The sequence below is a fragment of the Anolis sagrei genome, chromosome 3 (genome assembly GCF_037176765.1).
Source record: "Anolis sagrei isolate rAnoSag1 chromosome 3, rAnoSag1.mat, whole genome shotgun sequence".
In the NCBI taxonomy this organism is placed as follows: domain Eukaryota; kingdom Metazoa; phylum Chordata; class Lepidosauria; order Squamata; family Dactyloidae; genus Anolis; species Anolis sagrei.
The window spans coordinates 271,707,698-271,728,353 of record NC_090023.1 but is presented as its reverse complement, the minus strand read 5'-3'; the positions used below and the strand labels follow the sequence as shown (position 1 = coordinate 271,728,353).

Sequence of the window (20,656 nt, the reverse complement as noted above, 5' to 3'; positions counted from 1 at the left end):
GGGGGAAATAGACCTTGGCATTTGGGAGTTGTAGTTACTGGGATTTATAGTTCACCTGCAATCAAAGACTATTGTGAATGAACCCCACACATGACAGAATTGGGGCAAACTTCCCACACAGAACCCCCATGACCAACAGAAAATACTTAAGGCCATCTAGTCCAACTCCCTTCACCAGGGCAAGAAAACATAATCAAAACCCTCCTGACAGAGAGCCATCCAGCCATAGATATAGACAGATATATATGATTCACACACACATAGATAAAGTATTATAGATTTGAAAGGGACTCCTAAAGATGGACAATTATATGTTCCATGTTCCAGAGTAGGCAAACCAGACAATCTCTATGTCAACACTGTCAAAGAAACATCAAGAAATACTGTTTACCCACAAGTATAAAGACATTACAGCACTTTCTAATTACTTTATTTTCCATATCACCAGACTGGGCCACAGCAATGCAATTTGAATGCAATATTCCAGCTACTCGGCAGAATGGGGTTGGACTGGATGGCCCATGAGGTCTCTTCCAACTCTTTGATTCCATGATTCTATAACTGGCACAACCTGAGGATCACAACCAGACACAGTGAAGGCATCTGCCCTTGCGCTATGCTACTCTGCTGCTGAGTACGCATGCCCAGTGTGGAACAGACTGCCTGAACATCAAGCAAAAAATGGGTGCTAGAAACAATATCATACGAAAGCTGACTGGCACAACCTGGGGATCACAACCAGACACAGTGAAGACATCTGCCCTTGCGCTATGCTACTCTGTGGCTGAGTACGCATGCCCAGTGTGGAACAGACTGCCTGAACATCAAGCAAAAAATGGGTGCTAGAAACAATATCATACGAAAGCTGATTGGCACAACCTGGGGATCACAACCAGACACAGTGAAGCATCTGCCCTTGCGCTATGCTACTCTGCTGCTGAGTACGCATGCCCAGTGTGGAACAGACTGCCTGAACATCAAGCAAAAAATGGGTGCTAGAAACAATATCATACGAAAGCTGACTGGCACAACCTGGGGATCACAACCAGACACAGTGAAGACATCTGCCCTTGCGCTATGCTACTCTGCTGCTGAGTATGCATGCCCAGTGTGGAACACATTTCACCACGCTAAAACAATAGATGTGGCTCTTAATGAGACATGACCCATTACCATGGGGTGTCTGCGCCCTACACCGCTGGAGAAATTACACTGTTTAGCCGGTATTGCACCACCTGACATCCGCCGGGAAGTAGCAGCCAATAGTGAAAGGACCAAGGCAGTGATATCTCTGTTTGGGTATCAGCCAGCACGTCAATGACTTAAATCAAGAAATAGTTTTCTAAGATCTACAGAGACACTTGCTGGAACACCTCAGCAAGCGAGAGTCCAAAAGTGGCAGGCTCAAATCCAGAACCTCAATCCATGGCTGATACCAAATGAGAGACTCCTCCCTATCGCATGCCATCCATCTATCCAACTATCAGCCATTCTGACACACAGCCGATAGTCAGATGGTATGAGATAGGACAGTGGTCCTCAACCTGGGGTCCCCAGATGTTTTTGGCCTACAACTCCCAGAAATCCCAGCTAGTTTACCAGCTGTTAGGATTTCTGGGAGTTGTAGGCCAAAAACATCTTTGGACCCCAGGTTGAGGACCACTGAGATAGGAGTTCATGACAAACCAGCAACAGAGGTGCTCACCCAACTCTTCCTCATTACCTGCGCCCAGGTCCCAGTTTTCCCCGTGATGCGAGGAAGAGGAATGGGGTCTCCCTCTGTCCTTGGATGCTTCGTTTCTCCGTCCTGCATCCTTCTTCCGGCTTTGATGTGGAGAGACCTCCAAGTCATTGTGGCGGTGGTCCCGACCTCTTGGAGAATGCCCCGCTTCATGGGATGGGACCATGTAATGGTTAGGATTTGGTGACCTGCTATAATGTTGACGTGGGAAGCCAACATCCGAACCTGGAGACTGCCTTTCCCGACGTCTATGGCGCCCGAGATCTGGACTCGCTTCTTGGTCCATAAGGAGAGAAGGAGGTCTTGGAGGTCTTTCATGGCTCCTGTGTGGACGCTCCCGATGGTCCCTGCCATCTCCATCCAGTGAAGATGCCGCCCGAGGTCTCTCCAAACTCTCCGGGTTCTTCTTCCTCCTCCTCTCCTTGCTTTGGCCAAGGCTGACCTCGTCCTCCGCTTCCCAAAGAGGCACTGGGTGTTTCTCAGGTTTCCGCTCTCTCTGCCGTGTCCGGCTTCGGCTGCTCTTCCCTCCTTCTGATCCCTCCGAAACCTCCAGGTCGAGCCCCTCCAGAAGGAGAGGAGGGCCCCTCCAGGGGTCTGCGTTGCCCTCGCGGGGCTGGCGAGATCTGGACTGCTCGGGCGCCACATCTCGAGGGCTGGCGCACCTTCGGTCTGGTCGACAAGTAGGACGGACAGAGAACAGAGCGGGGTTAGTGACACGTGTTAATGGCACACACAGAAATGGACATGGAAACTCAAAGGGACCTCCAGAGAGAACGTGGAGGAAGTGGAGAGCAAAATCAATTGCGTAAAGCAGGCATGGGATGCAGTCCTCAGGTCCTCCTCTCTCTCACCATCCTATCTTTCCTTCCTTCCTTCCTTCCTTCCTTCCTTCTTTTTCTCCTCCCTCCCTCTTTTCTTCCCTTCCTCTCTTTCCTTCTTTCACTTTCTTTCCTTCACACCTCTTATATCTTTTCCTCTTTCCTTTCTCAACCTTTCTCTTCCTTCCTTTGTCTTTCTTTTCCCCCCTCCTTCCTTCTGCCGTTCTTTTCCTTTTTTCTCCTTCCTTCCTTCCTTCCTTCCTTCCTTCCTTCCTTCCTTCCTTCCTTCTTTCTCTCTTTCCTTCCTCCTTCCTGCCCTTTCTCCTTCGCTTCTACCTTTTCATTCTTCCTTCCCTCCTCTTTTCTTCCTCCTTCCCTCCCTCTAATCCTCATCTCCCTCTTTTTCCATCTCTTCTTTCTTCCCATCCACCCTTTCTTCGTTTCTTCCCTCTCTCCTTCTTTCTCCTTCCTTCCTTCCCTTTTGTCAGAGAACAGAGCGGGGTTAGTGACACGTGTTAGTGGCACGCACAGAAATGGACATGGAAACTCAAAGGGACCTCCAGAGAGAACTTGGAGAAAGTGGAGAGCAAAATCAATTGCGTAAAGCAGGCATGGGATGCAGTCCTCAGGTCCTCCTCTCTCTCACCATCCTATCCTTCCTTCCTTCTCTCTTTCCTTCCTGCCCTTTCTCCATTTCTTTCCTCCTTCCCACCTCTCTTTTCTTCCTCCTTCCCTCCCTCCATTCCTCACCTCCCTCTTTTTCCATCTCTTCTTTCTTCCCTTCCACCCTTTCTTCGTTTCTTCCCTCTCTCCTTCTTTCTCCTTCCTTTCCTTTTGTCTTTCCTTCTTCCTATCTTCCCTTCCTCTCCCTTTCCTCTTTCTTCCTCCTTCCATTCCCTTCCACCCTTTCTTCATTTCTTCCCTCTCTCCTTCTTTCTCCTTCCTTTCCTTTTGTCTTTCCTTCTTCCTATCTTCCCTTCCTCTCCCTTTCCTCTTTCTTCCTCCTTCCATTCCCTTCCACCCTTTCGTCCTTCCCTCCCTTTTGTCTTTCCTTCCTCCTTACTTCCCTTCCTTTCCTCCCTCTTTCTCCTTCCATCCTTTTCCTTTTCTTCCTTCCTCCTTACCTCCCTCCCTTTCCTCCCTCTTTCTCCTTCCATCCTTCCCTCCACCCTTTTGTCCTTCCGTCCCTTTTGTCTTTCCTTCCTCCTTACCTCCCTTCCTTTCCTCCCTCTTTCTCCTTCCATCCTTCTCCTTCCATCCTTCTCCTTCCCTTCCTTTCTCATTAAGTCCCTCCCTTTCCTCCCTCTTTCTCCTTCCATCCTTCCCTTCCACCCTTTTGTCCTTCCTTCCCTATTTTCTCCCTCTCCTTCCTTCCCTTTTGTCTTTCCTTCCTTCTCTCTATCTTCCCTTCCTCCCTTCCCTCTCTCTTTCTTCCTCCTTCCATTCCCTTCCACCCTTTTGTCCTTCCTTCCATCCATCCTTCGCTTCCACCCTTTCGTCCTTCCCTCCCCATTATCTTTCCTTCCTCCTTACTTCCCTCCCTGTCCTCTCTCTTTCTCCTTTCATCCTTCCCTTCCACCCTTTTGTCGTTCCTTCCCTCTTTTCTCCCTCTCTCCCTCTTTCTCCTTCCTTCCTTCCCTTTTGTCTTTCTTCCCTTCTCTTTCCTTTATCCTTCTCTACCTTCCATCTATCCTTCTCTTCCTCCTTTTTTCCTTCCTTCTCTTTTTCTTTCCTCCTTCCCTTCCACCATTTCATCCTTCCTTCCCTTTTGTCTTTACTTCCTTCTCTCATTCCTTCTTCCTTACCTCCCTCCCTTTCCTCCCTCTTTCTCCTTCCATCCTTCCCTTCCACCCTTTTGTCCTTCCTTCCCTCTTTTCTGCCTCTCTCCCTTTTTCTCCTTCCTTTCTTCCCTTTTGCCTTTCCTTCCTTCTCTTTCCTTTATCCTTCTCTTCCTCTCTTTTTTCTTTCCTTCTTTTTCTTTCCTCCTTCCCTTCCTTCCTTCCTTTCATCCTTCTCTTCCACCCTTCCATCCTTCCTTCCCTTTTGTCTTTCCCTCCCTCTCTCCCTTCCATCCTTCCCTTCCACCCTTTTGTCCTTCCTTGCTTCCATCCTTTCGTCCTTCCCTCTTTTGTATTTCCTTCCTTCTCTCATTTCTTCCTCTTTACCTCCCTCTTTCTCCTTCCAGCCTTCCCTTCCACCCTTTTGTCCTTCCTTCCCTCTTTTCTCCCTCTCTCCCTTTCTCCTTCCGTCCTTACCTTTTGCCTTTTCTTCCTTTTCTTTCCTTAATCCTTCTCTTCCACCATTTTTCCTTTCCTTCTCTTTTTCTTTCCTCCTTCCCTTCCTTCCTTTCCTCCTTCCTTCCCTTTTGTCCTTCCCTCTTTCATCCATCCTTCCCTCTTTCTCCTTCCATCCTTCCCTTCCCTTCCACCTTTTTGTCCTTCCCTCTCTTTTGTCTTTCTTTCCTTCTCTCATTCCTTCCTCCTTACCTCCCTCAATTTCCTCCCTCTTTCTCCTTCCACCCTTTTGTCCTTCCTTCCCTCTTTTCTGCCTCTCTCCCTTTTCTCCTTCCTTCCTTACCTTTTGCCTTTCCTTCCTTTTCTTTCCTTAATCCTTCTCTTCCACCATTTTTTCTTTCCTTCTCTTTTTCTTTCCTCCTTCCCTTCCTTTCATCCTTCTCTTCCACCCTTTCATCCTTCCTTCCCTTTTGTCTTTCTTTCCTTCCCTCTTTCATCCATCCTTCCCTCTTTCTCCTTCCATCCTTCCCTTCCCTTCCACCCTTTCGTCCTTCCCTCTCTTTTGTCTCTCCTTCCTTCTCTCATTCCTTCCTCCTTACCTCCCTCAATTTCCTCCCTCTTTCTCCTTCCACCCTTTTGTCCTTCCTTCCCTCTTTTCTTCCTCTCTCCCTTTCTCCTTCCTTCCTTCCCTTTTGCCTTTCCTTCTCTTTCCTTTATCCTTCTCTTCCTTTTTTCCTTCCTTCTCTTTTTCCTTCCTCCTTCTCTTCCACCCTTTCATCCTTCTTTCCTTCCCTTTTGTCTTTCCTTCCTTCCCTCTCTCCCTCTTTCTCCTTCAATCCATTTCATCCTCCCTCCCTCCCTTCTTTCCTTTCTCCCTTCCCTTCCTCCCATCCCTCCATCACAGAGAAGCCAGTCATCCATGTAGGGAGTGCTAACATGCAGCCCCCAAAGCATTCCAGAAGATGGGGAAAGGGAACCAAAGGGCACAGAATGGTACCGGAGAGATAGGTCGTTGAATCAATGCGTCTTGATCCCACTTTAATTGTGAGAAGCCGAAGAAAAGACAGAGGAGACCTTCACCCAACGGCAGGAGAGACAGAGAGAGCGTTTGTGAGGGTAAAGAGGGAGGAAGCAGACCACCACCAACAAGCAGATCCTCAGTTCTGCACCCCTGAAATCCTCAGGATTATAGTTAGTTCGATCACGAATGTATCTTGGATCAGAAGAAGAGAAATTCCAGATGTTGCTCAGCTTCTTGCAGATTCCAATGGGAACAATTTTCTGTTCGACGATTATTTTTCATGGTAGCTCAGCAAGAGTCTCATCCAGCATGGATCAGATTTTGCATTTCCATTACGATTCTTTATAAGCAATGATTCGGTTCCTTTGGCACCACCACCAATAATCTCCAGGGCTTTTCCAGAAAAGGGGAATCACCGGGAAGCAAAGCAAGTGCGGAATCAAGACACCAAACTTGCAATGTCACAAATGGCAACCTCTCACTGCAATGCATCAACCTCTGCTGGCAATCTCATCTCCCACCTCAAACATTTCACAGGACCAAGGGGAAGACCTTCTGGAGGGGCGTTTGGACTCGCAAACCCAAACCAGAGCAGGCCTTTCCTGGTTCAGATGGGCCAGCTGGTGGTCCTCACCTCTGTTTTCTGGATAGTAGGCCTCTTTGTAAGGGCTGGCCGAGACGGGTTCCGGCGGGAGAGGCTTCTTCCTCCTCTTCTCTTCCTGAAGCTCCTTCTGTTGCAGGATCCGAGCAATGTCCTAAAGGAGAAAGAGAGATGCTTTCTGCTACGCCAAGAGAAGAGGTGCAAATGCAGGGGGGTGAGATACGAGACCAACTTCCAGCCCCAAGGTTATCCAGAAACGCACCAAAACTCAAAAATGATGACGATGAATTATGAAACTGGAACCACCTGAGAAGGACAATTGTCCCCATCATCTCCAAAGCCACCCATGACCTAAGCTTCAGGAGGAATCTTCAGTGAGACTTAGAATCAGAAGAGTTGGAACGGTCCCCCAAAGGCCATCTAGTCCAACCCCCTTCTGTTGGCAAGGAAGGCATGGTCCAAACCCTCTCGATAGATGCCCATTCAGTTTTAAATACTTGGGGGGGGGGGTCTTTCTTTCTTTGGAGGTCTATAAGCATGTCTTGGGGGTCTATAAGCATGTCTTGGAGGGCTATAAGCATGTCTTGGGGGTCTATAAGCATGTCTTGGAGGTCTATAAGCATGTCTTGGAGGTCTATAAGCATGTCTTGGAGGTCTATAAGCATGTCTTGGAGGTCTATAAGCATGTCTTGGAGGTCTATAAGCATGTCTTGGAGGGCTATAAGCATGTCTTGGAGGTCTATAAGCATGTCTTGGAGGTCTATAAGCATGTCTTGGAGGGCTATAAGCATGTCTTGGGGGTCTATAAGCATGTCTTGGAGGTCTATAAGCATGTCTTGGAGGTCTATAAGCATGTCTTGGAGGTCTATAAGCAGCACCCAGTGGTGCAGCAGGCTAAAGCGCTGAGCTTCAGAACTTGATGACCAAAAGGTCACAGGTTCAAATCCGGGGAGCGGGGTGAGCTCCTGCTGCTAGCATCAGCTTCTGCCAACCTAGCAGTTTGAAAACATGCAAATGTGAGCAGATCAATAGATACCGCTCCGGCGGGAAGGTAACAGCGCTCCATGAAGTCATGCTGGCCACATGACCTTGGAGGTGTCTGTGGACAACGCTGGCTCTTTAGCTTAGATATGGAGCGGCGTGAGCTCCTGCTGTTAGCTCTAGCTTCTGCCAACCTAGCAGTTCGAAAACATGCAAATGTGAGCAGATCAATAGATACCACTCCGGCAGGAAGGTAACAGCACTCCATGCAGTCATGCTGGCCACATGACCTTGGAGGTGTCTGTGGACAACGCTGGCTCTTTGGCTTAGATATGGAGCGGCGTGAGCTCCTTCTGTTAGCTCTAGCTTCTGACAACCTAGCAGTTCGAAAACATGCAAATGTGAGCAGATCAATAGATACCGCTCCGACGGGAAGGTAACAGCACTCCATGCAGTCATGCTGGCCACATGACCTTGGAGGTGTCTGTGGACAACGCTGGCTCTTTGGCTTAGATATGGAGCGGGGGTGAGCTCCTGCTGTAAGCTCTAGCTTCTGCCAACCTAGCAGTTCGAAAACATGCAAATGTGAGTAGATCAATAGATACCGCTCCGGCGGGAAGGTAACAGCACTCCATGCAGTCATGCTGGCCACATGACCTTGGAGGTGTCTACGGAGAACGCCGGCTCTTTGGTTTAAAAATGGAGATGAGCACCAATTTCCAGAGTCAGACACAACTGGACTTAACATCTGGGGAAAACCCTTACTTTTACCTAAGCATGTTGAATCTTTTTGGCAATCCTGCATGCCAAGGGGTTTGGATTACATAGATGGCCTTTGTGGTACTTTCCAATCCTATGATTCTATTGCCAGATTTTCCCCAAATAACCTAACTCCACTTCTTTGTTGTATTATTCCAAGGGTGCATCAATAGTATGGAATGCATGCAGCCTGACACAACTTTGACAGCCATAGCTCAATGCAATGGAACCCTTGGGGTTGTGATTTGCACTCTTGGGCAGATTTTGCAAAACTACAGCAACCAGGACTCAATAGCACTGAGCCATGGCTGTTAACGGGGTGTCCAACCGCACCCATCCTGCAGTGTAGATGCAGCCCTAGAGTCTCCAAGGTCCAGTCCAATCCATGCCTTGGGGCGCCGTTTGCCAACCAGATGGTGCAGGAACCCTCCCAGATGCTGTCCATTGCTCTTGTCTGGACATCAAAGTCCCAAGACTCCTGTTTCTCATTTGCCCAAGACAACACTGCATTCCTTAAAATATCCAAAACAACAAAGGCACCCAAACATCGGCCCACGGCTCCCAGGTTCATCACATACCTCGTCGTCCTCTTCCTGCCGGCGCCGTTGTTCCGCTTCGATGACCAGCTTGACTTGGATTTCCTGAGCGATCTCACAGTCCTGGCGCTCTCTGCAAAACAGAAGGCAGGGAGGTGACAGGAGCAGGGAAAGCGGCTGGTTGCAGAGTCTGGGGCATCTACACTGCAGAATTAATGCAGATTGACACCACTATGAACTGAAAACAATATTATTATTATTATTATTATTATTACTATTATTATTACTATTACCTGCCATGTGTTGCTGTAACCAACCTTTCCTCCCCTTTTCTCTCCTTTCTTTCTTTCTCTCCTTCCTTCCCTCCCTCCTTCTCTCTTTTGTTCCTTCTCTCCTTCCTTCCCTCTTTCATTTTTTTATTTCCTTCTCTACCTTTCTTTCCTCTCTCCTTCCCTCCTTCTCCTCTTTCTCTCCCTCCTTCTATCCTTCATTCTCTACCTTTCTCTTTCCTTCCTTCTCTCCTTCCCTCCTTCTCCCCCTCTTTCTCTCCCTCCTTCATTCTCTACCGCTCTTTCTTTCTTTCCTTCATTCTCTCCTTTCTTCCTTCTCTCCCTCTTGCTCTCTCTCCTTCATTCTCTACCCTTCTCTCCTTCCTTCATCCTCTCCTTCCCTACCTCTTTCTCTCTTTTGTTTCTTCTCTCCTTCTTTCCCTCTTTCATTTTTTATTTCCTTCTCTACCTTTCTTTCTTTCCTCTCTCCTTCCCTCCTTTCCCTCTTTCTCTCCCTCCTTCATTCTCTAGCCTTCTTTCCTTCCTTCCTTCCTTCTCTCCTTCCCTCCTTCTCCCACTCTTTCTCTCCCTCCTTCAATCTCTCTATCCTTTTTTCTTTCCTTCCTTCTCTCCTTCCCTCCCTCTTTCTCTCCCTCCTTCCTTCTCTCTCCTTCTTTCCTTCCTTCTCTCATTCCCTTCCTATTTCTCTTTTTTGTTCCTTCTTCCTTCCCTCTTTCATTTTTTTAATTTCCTTCTATACCTTTCTTTCTTTCCTCTCTCCTTCCCTCCTTTTCCTCTTTCTCTCCTTCCTTCATTATTTACCCTGCTTTCTTTCCTTCCTTCTCTCCTTCCCTCCTTCTCTCCCTCTTTCTCTCCCTCCTTCTCTCCTTCCTTCCTTCCCTCCCCCTTTCTGTGTATGTGTTTTGTGTGTGTATATGCATATATGTGTGTGTATATATATATATATGTGTGTGTGTGTGTTTTTATATATATATATGGTTTTGCGCATAAATTGTAACATATTTGGGGGGGGGTTGATTTTAAGTCCCGTCTGCTGTGTTTTTCAGTGTTTTTATGAGTGATGGTCACTTGTTGGTCTGACAGGTGTATTGTGTCCAAATTTGGTGTCAATTCCCCCAGTGGTTTTAGAGTTATGTTAATCCCACAAACGAACATTACATTTTTATTTATATATATTGTTGTTATTGTTGTTGTTGTTATTATTATAATTATTATTATTATTTATATAGCTCTATATTATTTTGCAGTGTATCCTTCACATCCGTGTTGATAAGTTGGACGGTTTGCTTTTTGCGTTGTTATTTTTAACTTCAGAGTTTTGTGCAGAAGCCCGGAAACACAACCAGGAAACAAGGAAGTCCCTTTGTAGCATTCTGTAAAATGGCCTAAGCTTCTGAGATCCTTCTCTTTAGAGCCTCTGGGTGCAGAACCAATGCGGTTTGGCACCACTTTCGCTGCCAAACTGGGAGCTGTAGTTTTACAAGGTCTCCAGCCTTCTCTGCCAAAAGATACCGATGACTCACCAAATCACAAACCCCAGGATCCCATAGCATGGAGCCATGGCAGCAAAAGTGGGGTCAAATTGTATTAAATCTACAATGTAGATGCACATTGTGCTTCTTCACTTGTCACCAGTCTTTAAAAAAGCCTGTCTGCTTTGCTTTTAATCACAATGATATCTATTTTAAGGCTGGGATGTTGTAGGTTTTTTCAGGCTATATGGCCATGTTCTAGAAGCATTCTCTCCTGATGTTTCACCTGCATCTATGGCAAGCATCCTCAGAGGTTGTGAGACCTCACAACCTCTAAGGATGGTTGCCATAGATGCAGGCGAAACGTCAGGAGAGAATGCTTCTAGAATATGGCCATATAGCCCGAAAAACCTACAACAACATGCTTGCCATAGATGCAGGCGAAACGTCAGGAGAGAATGCTTCTAGAACATGGCCATATAGCCCAAAAACCTACAACAACATGCTTGCCATAGATGCAGGGGAAACGTCAGGAAAGAATGCTTCTAGAACATGGCCATATAGCCCGAAAAACCTACAACAACATGCTTGCCATAGATGCAGGGGAAACGTCAGGAGAGAATGCTTCTAGAACATGGCCATATAGCCCGAAAAACCTACAACAACATGCTTGCCATAGATGCAGGGGAAACGTTAGGAAAGAATGCTTCTAGAATATGGCCATATAGCCCGAAAAACCTACAGCAACATACTTGCCATAGATGCAGGGGAAACGTCAGGAGAGAATGCTTCCAGAACATGGCCATATAGCCCGAAAAACCTACAACCCTTTCTCCCACCCTGGACATTATTCCAAATATATATTTATATACACTCCACTTGCCTCACTTCCAACAGAGCTCTGAGGATGCCATTAGCCACAGATGCAGGCGAAACATCAGGAGAAAATGCTTCCAGAACATGGCCATATAGCCCAAAAAACCTACAACCCTTTCTCCCACCCTGGACATTATTCCAAATATATATTTATATACACTCCACTTGCCTCACTTCCAACAGAGCTCTGAGGATGCCATTAGCCACAGATGCAGGTGAAACGTCAGGAGAGAATGCTTCCAGAACATGGCCATATAGCCCGAAAAACCTACAACCCTTTCTCCCACCCTGGACATTATTCCAAATATATATTTATATACACTCCACTTGCCTCACTTCCAACAGAGCTGTGAGGATGCCATTAGCCACAGATGCAGGTGAAACGTCAGGAGAGAATGCTTCTAGAACATGGCCATATAGCCCGAAAAAACCTACAACAACCCAGTGATTCCGGCCATGAAAGCCTTCGAGAATATATTTTAAGCTGGTTTAAATTCACATTGCTCTAAATAAGGTCATTTATCTAACGGTTGTTTGTATTATTAAGTCTGTTTAGATTAATATCATAGAGCTGAAAGAGACCCCAAGGGCCATCTTGTCCAACCCCCTTCTACCTTCATGCAGGAAAAGCACAATCAAAACACCCTCAACAGATGGCCATCCAGCCTCTGTTGGAAAGATTCAAAGGAAGAAGCATCCACCACACTCCGAGGCAGAGAGTTCCACTGCTGAACAGCTCATAAATCCTTGCTGATGTTCAGGTGGAATCTCCTTTCCTGCCATTTGAACCCATTGAGTTCCATTGAGTCCTAGTCTCCAGGGTAGCAGAAAACAAGCCTGTTCCCTCTTCCATGCAAAGGTGGCTTCCCTTGGTTTGCAATAATAGGGCCTATGACCCATCAATCATTGTTAAGTTTTGGTTCCGCCCCTTTCCCCAGGGCCCTGGGAGGAGAGGGAGCCATTTTAGGTCAGTCTTGCATTGGAAAGCTTAGCTACAGGACGTGGATTAGCTCCACCTGTAGAGAAGCTTCGTTTCTCACAGCGTCCGGGGGAAAACAACCTTAAAGCTTCAAAGGAAAACAATTTGACAGCACAACCCTTGTTGAGGTTAAAGATACACAACCCTAAAGCTTCAAAGGAAAACAGTTTGACAGCACAACCCTTATTGGGGTTAAAGATACAGATCCACATCAATTGTGGAGAAAGTCCAAAAGGACTCCTGCTGGAAAATCTATAAAGTCTTGACTGGTAGGTCTACTCGGGTATCCAGAAGCAATTGGAGCCGGGAGTAGGGCCCACACCAGCAGAGCCTTAAAGCAGATTGCCCGAGAGGGATCAAAAAGGGTTTTCCTTGTTAAAGAAAGAAATAGTTCTCCAAGCAAGGTACCTGTCCTTTGTAGACAAGTTAAGAAGCGTATGTTTAATTTGTTGAAGGTCTAAGAAGTATTTGATTGTTTCTTGAAGACTTAAGCAACAATAAAGAACTTTGTTAAACCTTTCAAGCTTCTAAAGACTCTGAATAGGAAAATCCTTAGGGCCTCTCACTTGAGGCACCCTGGCTTCCCACTGGGCACAAAGAGCACGTCCTGTTCAAAAGCAAATTGCTATAGGCCCAGCGCCTGACAGCACACTCACTGATTGACTTTGCAGCTGCAAGGCTACTCAGTGCTAATCAAGCTTGCCAATTGCAACAGTCACACTTGCTTCAAACATGCAAGGGTTCTTTCTCCCACCCTGGACATGATTCCACACCTGAAGATGCCAGCCACAGATGCAGGTGAGACATCAGGAGAGAATGCTACTGGAACATCGCCATACAGCCCCCAAAATTCGCAGCAATCTGGCGACCCGTAATAGGGTTATTGGGGCACCAAAGGCATCCCCTAGACCAGTGTTTCTCAACCTAGGGGTCGGGACCATAGTATTTTCTGTTGGTCATGGGGGTTCTGTGTGGGAAGTTTGGTCCAATTCTATCATTGGTGGGATTCAGAATGCTATTTCATTGTGGGTGAACTATAAATCCCAACAATTACACCTCCCAAATGTCAAGGTCTACTTTCCCCAACCTCCACCAGTGTTCACATTTGGGCATATTGAGTATTTGTGCCAAGTTTGGTCCAGATCCACCACTGTTTGAGTCCACAGTGCTCTCTGGGTGTAGGTGAACTACAACTCCAAAAACCCAACGTCAATGTCCACCAGACCCTCCCAGTATTTTCTCTTGGTCATGGGAATTCTGTGTGCCAAGTTTGATTCAATTCCATCATTGGTGGAGTTCAGAAGGCTCTTTGATTGTAGGTGAACTATAAATCCCAGCAACTCCAACATTCCCAGATGACAAAATTAATCACCCCCATCCCACCAGTATTCAAATTTGGGCATATCGGCTATTTGGGATTTGAAAATACATCCTGCATACCAGATATTTACATTATGATTCATAACAGTACCAAAATTAGTTATGAAGTAGCAAAAAATATAATGTTATGTTTGGGGGTCACCACAACATGAGGAACTGTATGAAGGGGTCACAGCATTAGGAAGGTTGAGAAACACTGCCCTAGACTCACATGTCTTTGTGCCGCTCATGGACCCGGGCCCGGGCTTTCCGGTCTTCCTCCTCCTGGAGCTGCTTGGCCATCTGCAAGTCATATTGCACCAGGCGGTTGCGCTGGATGTTGGTCGCCAAGTGATGCTCAACTGCACGGGGAAAGCAAGGAATACAGTTTCAAAAGTCACGTCAGAAGTCACAGGAAGCAGGGGGAAAAGAACTTCAAAACCCAGTGTGATGTGGATGCTTCATCAACAAGAGTATAGTGCAGGCGTGAGCAAACTTTGACCCTCCATGTGTTTAAACCAGTACAAGTGGTCCTGAAATGGCAGGGAGAAGGTTTGAAAAAAAGAGACAAAGAGAGATCCTCAGAAGTGAAAAGCACGGCTTTATTCTCGGTTGGCGCCAACCGGATATGGACCCTCCTGGTAAGCCAGGAAAGAAGGGTTCAGAACAAAGGAAATCCTTGGTTTATATACCTTTTAAAATAATTCTGCATGCATCATACAGACATCACAAAATTCTACTTTTACATTGACTTCAATAGCATATTTTCAAACTCAACACCTTGTCAATCTTCATTAGCATCCCTATCTGAAGAGTTGCTATTAATGAGGACCATCGCCAGAATGTCTACTAGACCTGATAGCAAGAGTCTCCATCCATCCTAAGATAAGGTCTTCCTGAAATCTCTTAATGGCCACCTCATTAGTCTTACGATAAGGTGACTGGTACGAAAAATAGAACCTCTTGAAATATGCCAGGTCTCTAGACATTCCTTTTCCTAGATGCTGGCCTCTCTAATTTTGCAGCTTTTAAGAAGTCAAGTGAAGTGAAGGCCATGCATACAGACATACATACATTTCTCTTATATATTTCTAACTCCTATTTCTAATATGGTTACATCAAATATATATTTTCCAATATGTGAATTATGTATTTTCATCAAGCCTTCATCAGTCCCAGTGGTCATCGGCACAATGGGTGCCATGCCAAAAGATCTCAGCCGGCAACATGGAAACAATAAATACTGACAAAATCACGATCTGTCAACTGACTTGGATCTGTGGGCATCATTCAAAAATACATCACACAATCCTAGACGCTTGGGAAGTGTTCGACTTGTGATTTTGTGATACGAAATCCAGCATCTATATCTCGTTTGCTGTGACAAACTGTGTTTTTTGTCAATAATAATAATAATAATAATAAATAAGGGAAATAACTTGGTGGCTTTACTGAGACGTACTTTCCTGCTCTTGAAGGCTGTGGGCCAAAGTGTGGTCTTCCAGGACCGCAAAGTCTCGACACACTGGAAAGAAAAAATACATACAATTTATTTACAACTTCATATATATATCTATTTAGTATATCAAATATATTTAACTTGATATATTTACAGCACTGGGCGCAAGGTGGTGTTGGGACTCAGCCTATGCTTGAACCTGTGAATGTGTTTCAGTCTCCTGGTGTTTCTGTGTCTGATGTGGGTAATGAGGAGGGGAATCAGTCCCCTGTTGCTTCTGATGAGGGGGATGCTGGGACTGACTCTGAGGTTCAACATGGAGACTTTGGTCAATGAGTTTCATGCAGACACTGACAGAGAGGCTTCGGTGCAAAGGGCAGATTCTCATGAGAATGCTTCTATCAGGCCTTGGGAGAAAGGTTTACTCTCTCTGCTTGTGAGCTCTCTAGATTCTAGTTTGGAAAACAGCCTGACACCTGCTAAAGTTAATGAGGAGTCAGATAAGCAGAGTCGGCGGCTAGAGATTAGCCAGAATCGACAAGAGGCCCAATATTTATGTAGATCCGAAAGAATTCATCAATTAAAGTCAAAGTTTGGGGGAAAGCAAAACCAGTTTTTGGGATTTAAGGTTTTCCTGTAGAAAATCTCATCAGATCAGGCATCATTTGGAAACCAAGTGTAAGCCTCATGGAATCCCTGTTCAAGTGGTCTCGTCTTCATGGATTTTTCTAGCTTTTAAGGTGACTAGCAGCATCTGGTCTGTTCTTGCTTTTTGTTTGATTCCTGTCTGGTGTCGCACACCAAGGCTGGAAGCACGCCTTTGAACCCACAAACTCTCCAAAGTTCTATAGCAAATAAACAGTTTATTGAATAAATGCAAGCAATATTAAAAGGGGGTGGAAAAGGAAAGTAAAAGGTTAAGTAAGAAAGACTAAAAACAATCCAAACCGATAGATAAGCAAATATAATCCATAAAAGAGCACAGAGATGATCCTTGATTCTACAGCAAAATCCACGAATGCATAGTCCTTAAAACCCACAGAGGAAAATGTCCAAAGTCTCTTGAAAAGCCAGGGAACAAGGTTGCCCAGATCCAAAATCCACAGAAGAATTACACAGGGAAACTTTCACCAACAGCAACTTGAACATGAGTCTTGAGCAGAGTGTTCTATGAATCTTGACATGACATACATACAAGACTTGCCCAGTAACCAACGTTGCGCTCACTGAAGGCAATGCTGTGAAAGCCCTATATTTATTCAAAAAGACCTACACAAAATGCATTCCAATTCCCTTGAGAACTCTCCTTCAAATGCCTCTTTTCCCTTATCCTGACAGACCTTCTGACTCCCCTTTGCAGGTGGCGATCTTGACAAATTTGACCCCTTCTATCAAAGGTTGATTCCTCCCAGTTGCTCGTTAACACATTCCTTTCACTTTCCTTATCTAGCAACACAAGCTGGTTCCCATCAGACTGTCTGGAAACCATTCTCTGGATATCATTGCCTTGGATTATAATTTCATGTTTTTTTGGACATTTTTTATTGTTACGTTTGGACACTGTTTTATCTGGCTGCCTTTGAATGCCTTATTGCTTTTTGGAACCTTATCTATCTTTACAAGCATTTATTTCTACTGGCTTTTTTTGCTAAGCTTTAATAAAAAGGCTGAGAGGATCGTGTCTCCTCTCAGCCTTCTCTTCTGAAGGCTAAACATGCCCAGCTCTTTAAGCCACTCCTCATAGGCCTTGTTCTCCAGAACCTCGATCCTTTGACTCAACCTCTTCCTCTGGACACATTCTAGCTTATAGTCAACATCTCCCTTAAACAGCAGTGCCCAGAATGGGACACAGTGTGAATCCAGGTAAAGTGATCTGACCAAGGCAGAATAGAATAGAGCATGGGGAGCAGGACTTCCCTGGATCTAGGCACTAGGCTCCTATCTAAACAGAAAAGGGTTTATTGTCGAAGGTTTTCATGACTGGAATCACTGGGTTGTTGTAGATTTTTTGGGCTATATGGCCTTGTAATAGAAGCATTCTCTCCTGACGTTTCGCCTGCATCTATGCCAAGCATCCTCAGAGGTTGTGAGGTCTGTTGGAAACTATACAGCCTGAAAAACCTACAACAACCCAGAGAACTGGCCGTCTGCAAGGACGTTGCCCAGGGGACACCCGGATCTCTGAGGGTGCTTGCCATAGATGCAGGGAAAACATCACGAGAGAATGCTTCTAGAACATGGCCATATAGCCCGAAAAACCTACAACAACCCTTTCTCCCATCCTGGACATTATTCCAAATATATATTTATATACACCCCACTTGCCTCTCTTTCAACAGACTTCTGAGGATGCCATTAGCCACAGATGCAGGCAAAATGTCAGGAGAGAATGCTTCTAGAACATGGCCATATAACCCGGAAAACCAACAACAAACCAAACAAGGATTCTTTCTCCCACCCTGGACATTATTCCAAATATATGTTTATATACACTCCACTTGCCTCACTTCCAACAGACCTCTGAGGATGCCATTAGCCGCAGATGCAGGTGAAACGTCAGGAGAGAATGCTTCTAGAACATGGCCATATAGCCTGAAAAACCTACAACAACCCAGACAAGGGTTCTTTCTCACACCATGGACATTATCCCACATATATATTTATATACACTCCATTTGCCTTACTTCCAACAAATCTCTGAGAATGCCATTAGCCACAGATGCATGTGAAACGTCAGGAGAGAATGCTTCTAGAACATGGCCATATAGCCTGAAAACCTACAACAAACCAAACAAGGGTTCTTTCTCGCACCCTGGATATTATTCCAAATATATGTTTATATACACTTCACTTGCCTCACTTCCAACAGACCTCTGAGGATGACATTAGCCACAGATGCAGGCGAAACATCAGGAGAGAATGCTTCTAGAACATCGGCCATATCGCCCAAAAAACCTACAACAACCCTTTCTCCCACCCTGGACATTATTTCAAATATATATTTATAGACACTCCATTTGCCTCACTTCCAATAGACCTCTGAGGATGCCATTAGCCACAGATGCAGGTGAAACGTCAGGAGAGAATGCTTCTAGAACATGGCAATATAGCCTGAAAACCTACAACCACCCAAACAAGGGTTCTTTCTCACACCCTGTATATTATTCCAAATATATGTTTATATACACTCCACTTGCCTCACTTCCAACAGTCCTCTGAAGATGCCAGCCACAGATGCAGGTGAAACGTCATGAGAGAATGCTTCTAAAACATGGATACATCGCCCAAAAAACCTACAACAACCCTTTCTCCCACCCTGGACATTACCTCACATATATATTTATAGACACTCCATTTGCCTCACTTCCAACAGACCTCTGAGGATGCCATTAGCCACAGATGCAGGTGAAACATCAAGAGAGAATGCTACTGGAACATGGCCATATCACCTGAAAAACCTACAACAACCCTTTCTCCCACCCTGGATATTATTCCAAATATATGTTTATATACACTCCATTTGCCTCGCTTCCAACAGACCTCTGAGGATGCCATTAGCCACAGATGCAGGTGAAACATCAGAAGAGAATGCTACCTGAACATAGCCATGCAGCCAGGAAAACTCACAGCAACCCAGTGACTCTGGCAATAAAACCCTTTGACAACACAGAGAAAGCTTTGCTGCAAAGTAGTTATTTTGGTTTGCCATAATCCATTTTCCTTTTTAATGGGATCACTCAATGGATTACGGCGGATGCGAGGCCCTTCCGGAAAATTCAGACAATAGACTCGGCGGACTCTTGACTCAGCCATTGATTGACATGGAAAGGAAGGGAAGAAGTGGCCAGATCATGCTTCTCTGGTACAGAAGACGGCATTTAAGAATCTCATTAATATTTGGAAGATATTCATAGAAAAGGGACAAAATAATAATTGGAAAAATTGTTGGAAAATAATAATTACGGAAAAACAGGGCAACAAGTTAAGTGTTTCCTTTGCCATCGTCCAAACCACAGCTGAAAAATTACAGATGGAAATCTCAGACGTTTCTGATTGAACTTCCAGATGGACTTTTTGGGAACCACCTGAAGGTTGGATCAGGAGAAATATCTGTTTCTGGCTATCTGGAAGCATCTCTTGACCACTTCCTTTTCCTGCATTTTAAGAAAACGAAGAGACTGAAAAGCAAACCGCGGATCAGACACAACAAAGGAAACGAACAGGAGCCAAAACAATGTTGCTTCCCCAAACGATCTCTGTTCTGCATCCATCCACACTGGAGAATGAATGCAGTTTAGCACCGTGCTTGCTCCATCCATGTTCAACATCTACACAAATGACCAGCCACTGCCAGAAGGGACAGAGAGCTTCATCTATGCTGATGATCGTGCCATCACCGCTCAAGCAGGGAGCTTTGAGACGGTAGAACAGAAGCTCTCCAAAGCTCTAGGTGCTCTAACTGCCCAATACAGGGAAAACCAGCTGATTCCTAATCCATCCAAAACACAGACCTGTGCTTTTCACCTTAAGAACAGACAAGCATCCCGAGCTCTGAGGATTATTACCTGGGAAGGAAGGAATCCCACGGGAGCATTGCAGAGCACCCAAATACCTGGGAGTCACTCTGGACCGTGCTCTGACCTACAAGAAGAACTGCCTGAACATCAAGCAAAAAGTGGGCGCTAGAAACAACATCATACGAAAGCTGACTGGCACAACCTAGGGATCACAACCAGATACAGTGAAGACATCTGCCCTTGCGCTGTGCTACTCTGCTGCTGAGTACGCATGCCCAGTGTGGAACACATGTCACCACACTAAAACAGTAGCTGTGGCTCTTAATGAGACATGCCGCATTATCACAGGGTGTCTGCGCTCTACACCACTGGAGACATTACACTGCTTAGCCGGTATTGCACCACCTGACATCCGCTGGGAAGTGGCAGCCAATAGTGAAAGGACCAAGGCAGAGACATCTCCAGCTCATCCCCTGTTTGGGTATCAGCCAGCACGTCAGCGACTGAAATCTAGAAATAGTTTTCTAAGATCCACAGAGACACTCACTGGAACACCTCAGCAAGCAAGAGTCCAAAAGTGGCAGGCTCAAACTCAGAACCTCGATCCATGGTTGATACCAAATGAGAGACTCCCTCCTGGGCACACAGAAGATGGGGAGACTTGGAAGGCACTGAACAGACTGCGCTCCGGCCCCACGAGATGCAGAGCCAACCTTCAGAAATGGGGACACAAAGTGGAATCCACGACATACGAGTGTGGAGAAGAGCAAACTGCAGGCCACCTGCTGCAATGCAGCCTGAGCCCTGACACATGCACAAGGGAGGACCTCTTGCAGCAACACCAGAAGCACTCCAAGGGGCCAGATACTGGTCAAAGGACATTTAATCAGCTACCAAACTCACAAATTTTGTATTTTTCCATTTTGTTTTGTTTTGTTTTTTGCTTTGTTCTGTTAGAAATGTAATATAATCGACTGGCACGATAAATAAATAAGCACCACTTTAACTACAAT

General features: G+C 45.7%; 1 protein-coding gene and 1 long non-coding RNA gene across 4 annotated transcripts in view; both read right to left on the bottom strand.

Annotated features, from left to right (window-relative positions):
- The window catches only part of CCDC50 (coiled-coil domain containing 50), a 74,122-nt gene that overhangs the window by 26,098 nt on the left and 27,368 nt on the right, over window positions 1-20,656 (bottom strand). For 2 of the 3 annotated variants that reach the window (XM_067466140.1, XM_067466139.1), the window contains exons 2-6: window positions 15,130-15,192; window positions 13,900-14,029; window positions 8,734-8,824; window positions 6,449-6,569; window positions 1,724-2,410 (exon numbers count right to left, since the gene is read on the bottom strand). In XM_067466140.1, the coding sequence (XP_067322241.1) occupies window positions 1,724-2,410; window positions 6,449-6,569; window positions 8,734-8,824; window positions 13,900-14,029; window positions 15,130-15,192 (1,092 nt within the window). The remainder of the gene's footprint in view (window positions 1-1,723; window positions 2,411-6,448; window positions 6,570-8,733; window positions 8,825-13,899; window positions 14,030-15,129; window positions 15,193-20,656) is intronic. The other variant, XM_067466141.1, reaches the window with a different exon arrangement.
- On the bottom strand, window positions 2,831-6,438 carry LOC137096531 (uncharacterized). Its single transcript, XR_010909534.1, has 2 exons — window positions 3,272-6,438; window positions 2,831-2,916 (listed from the first exon to the last, which is right to left on the bottom strand). It is a non-coding gene; the product is annotated as an uncharacterized lncRNA (long non-coding RNA).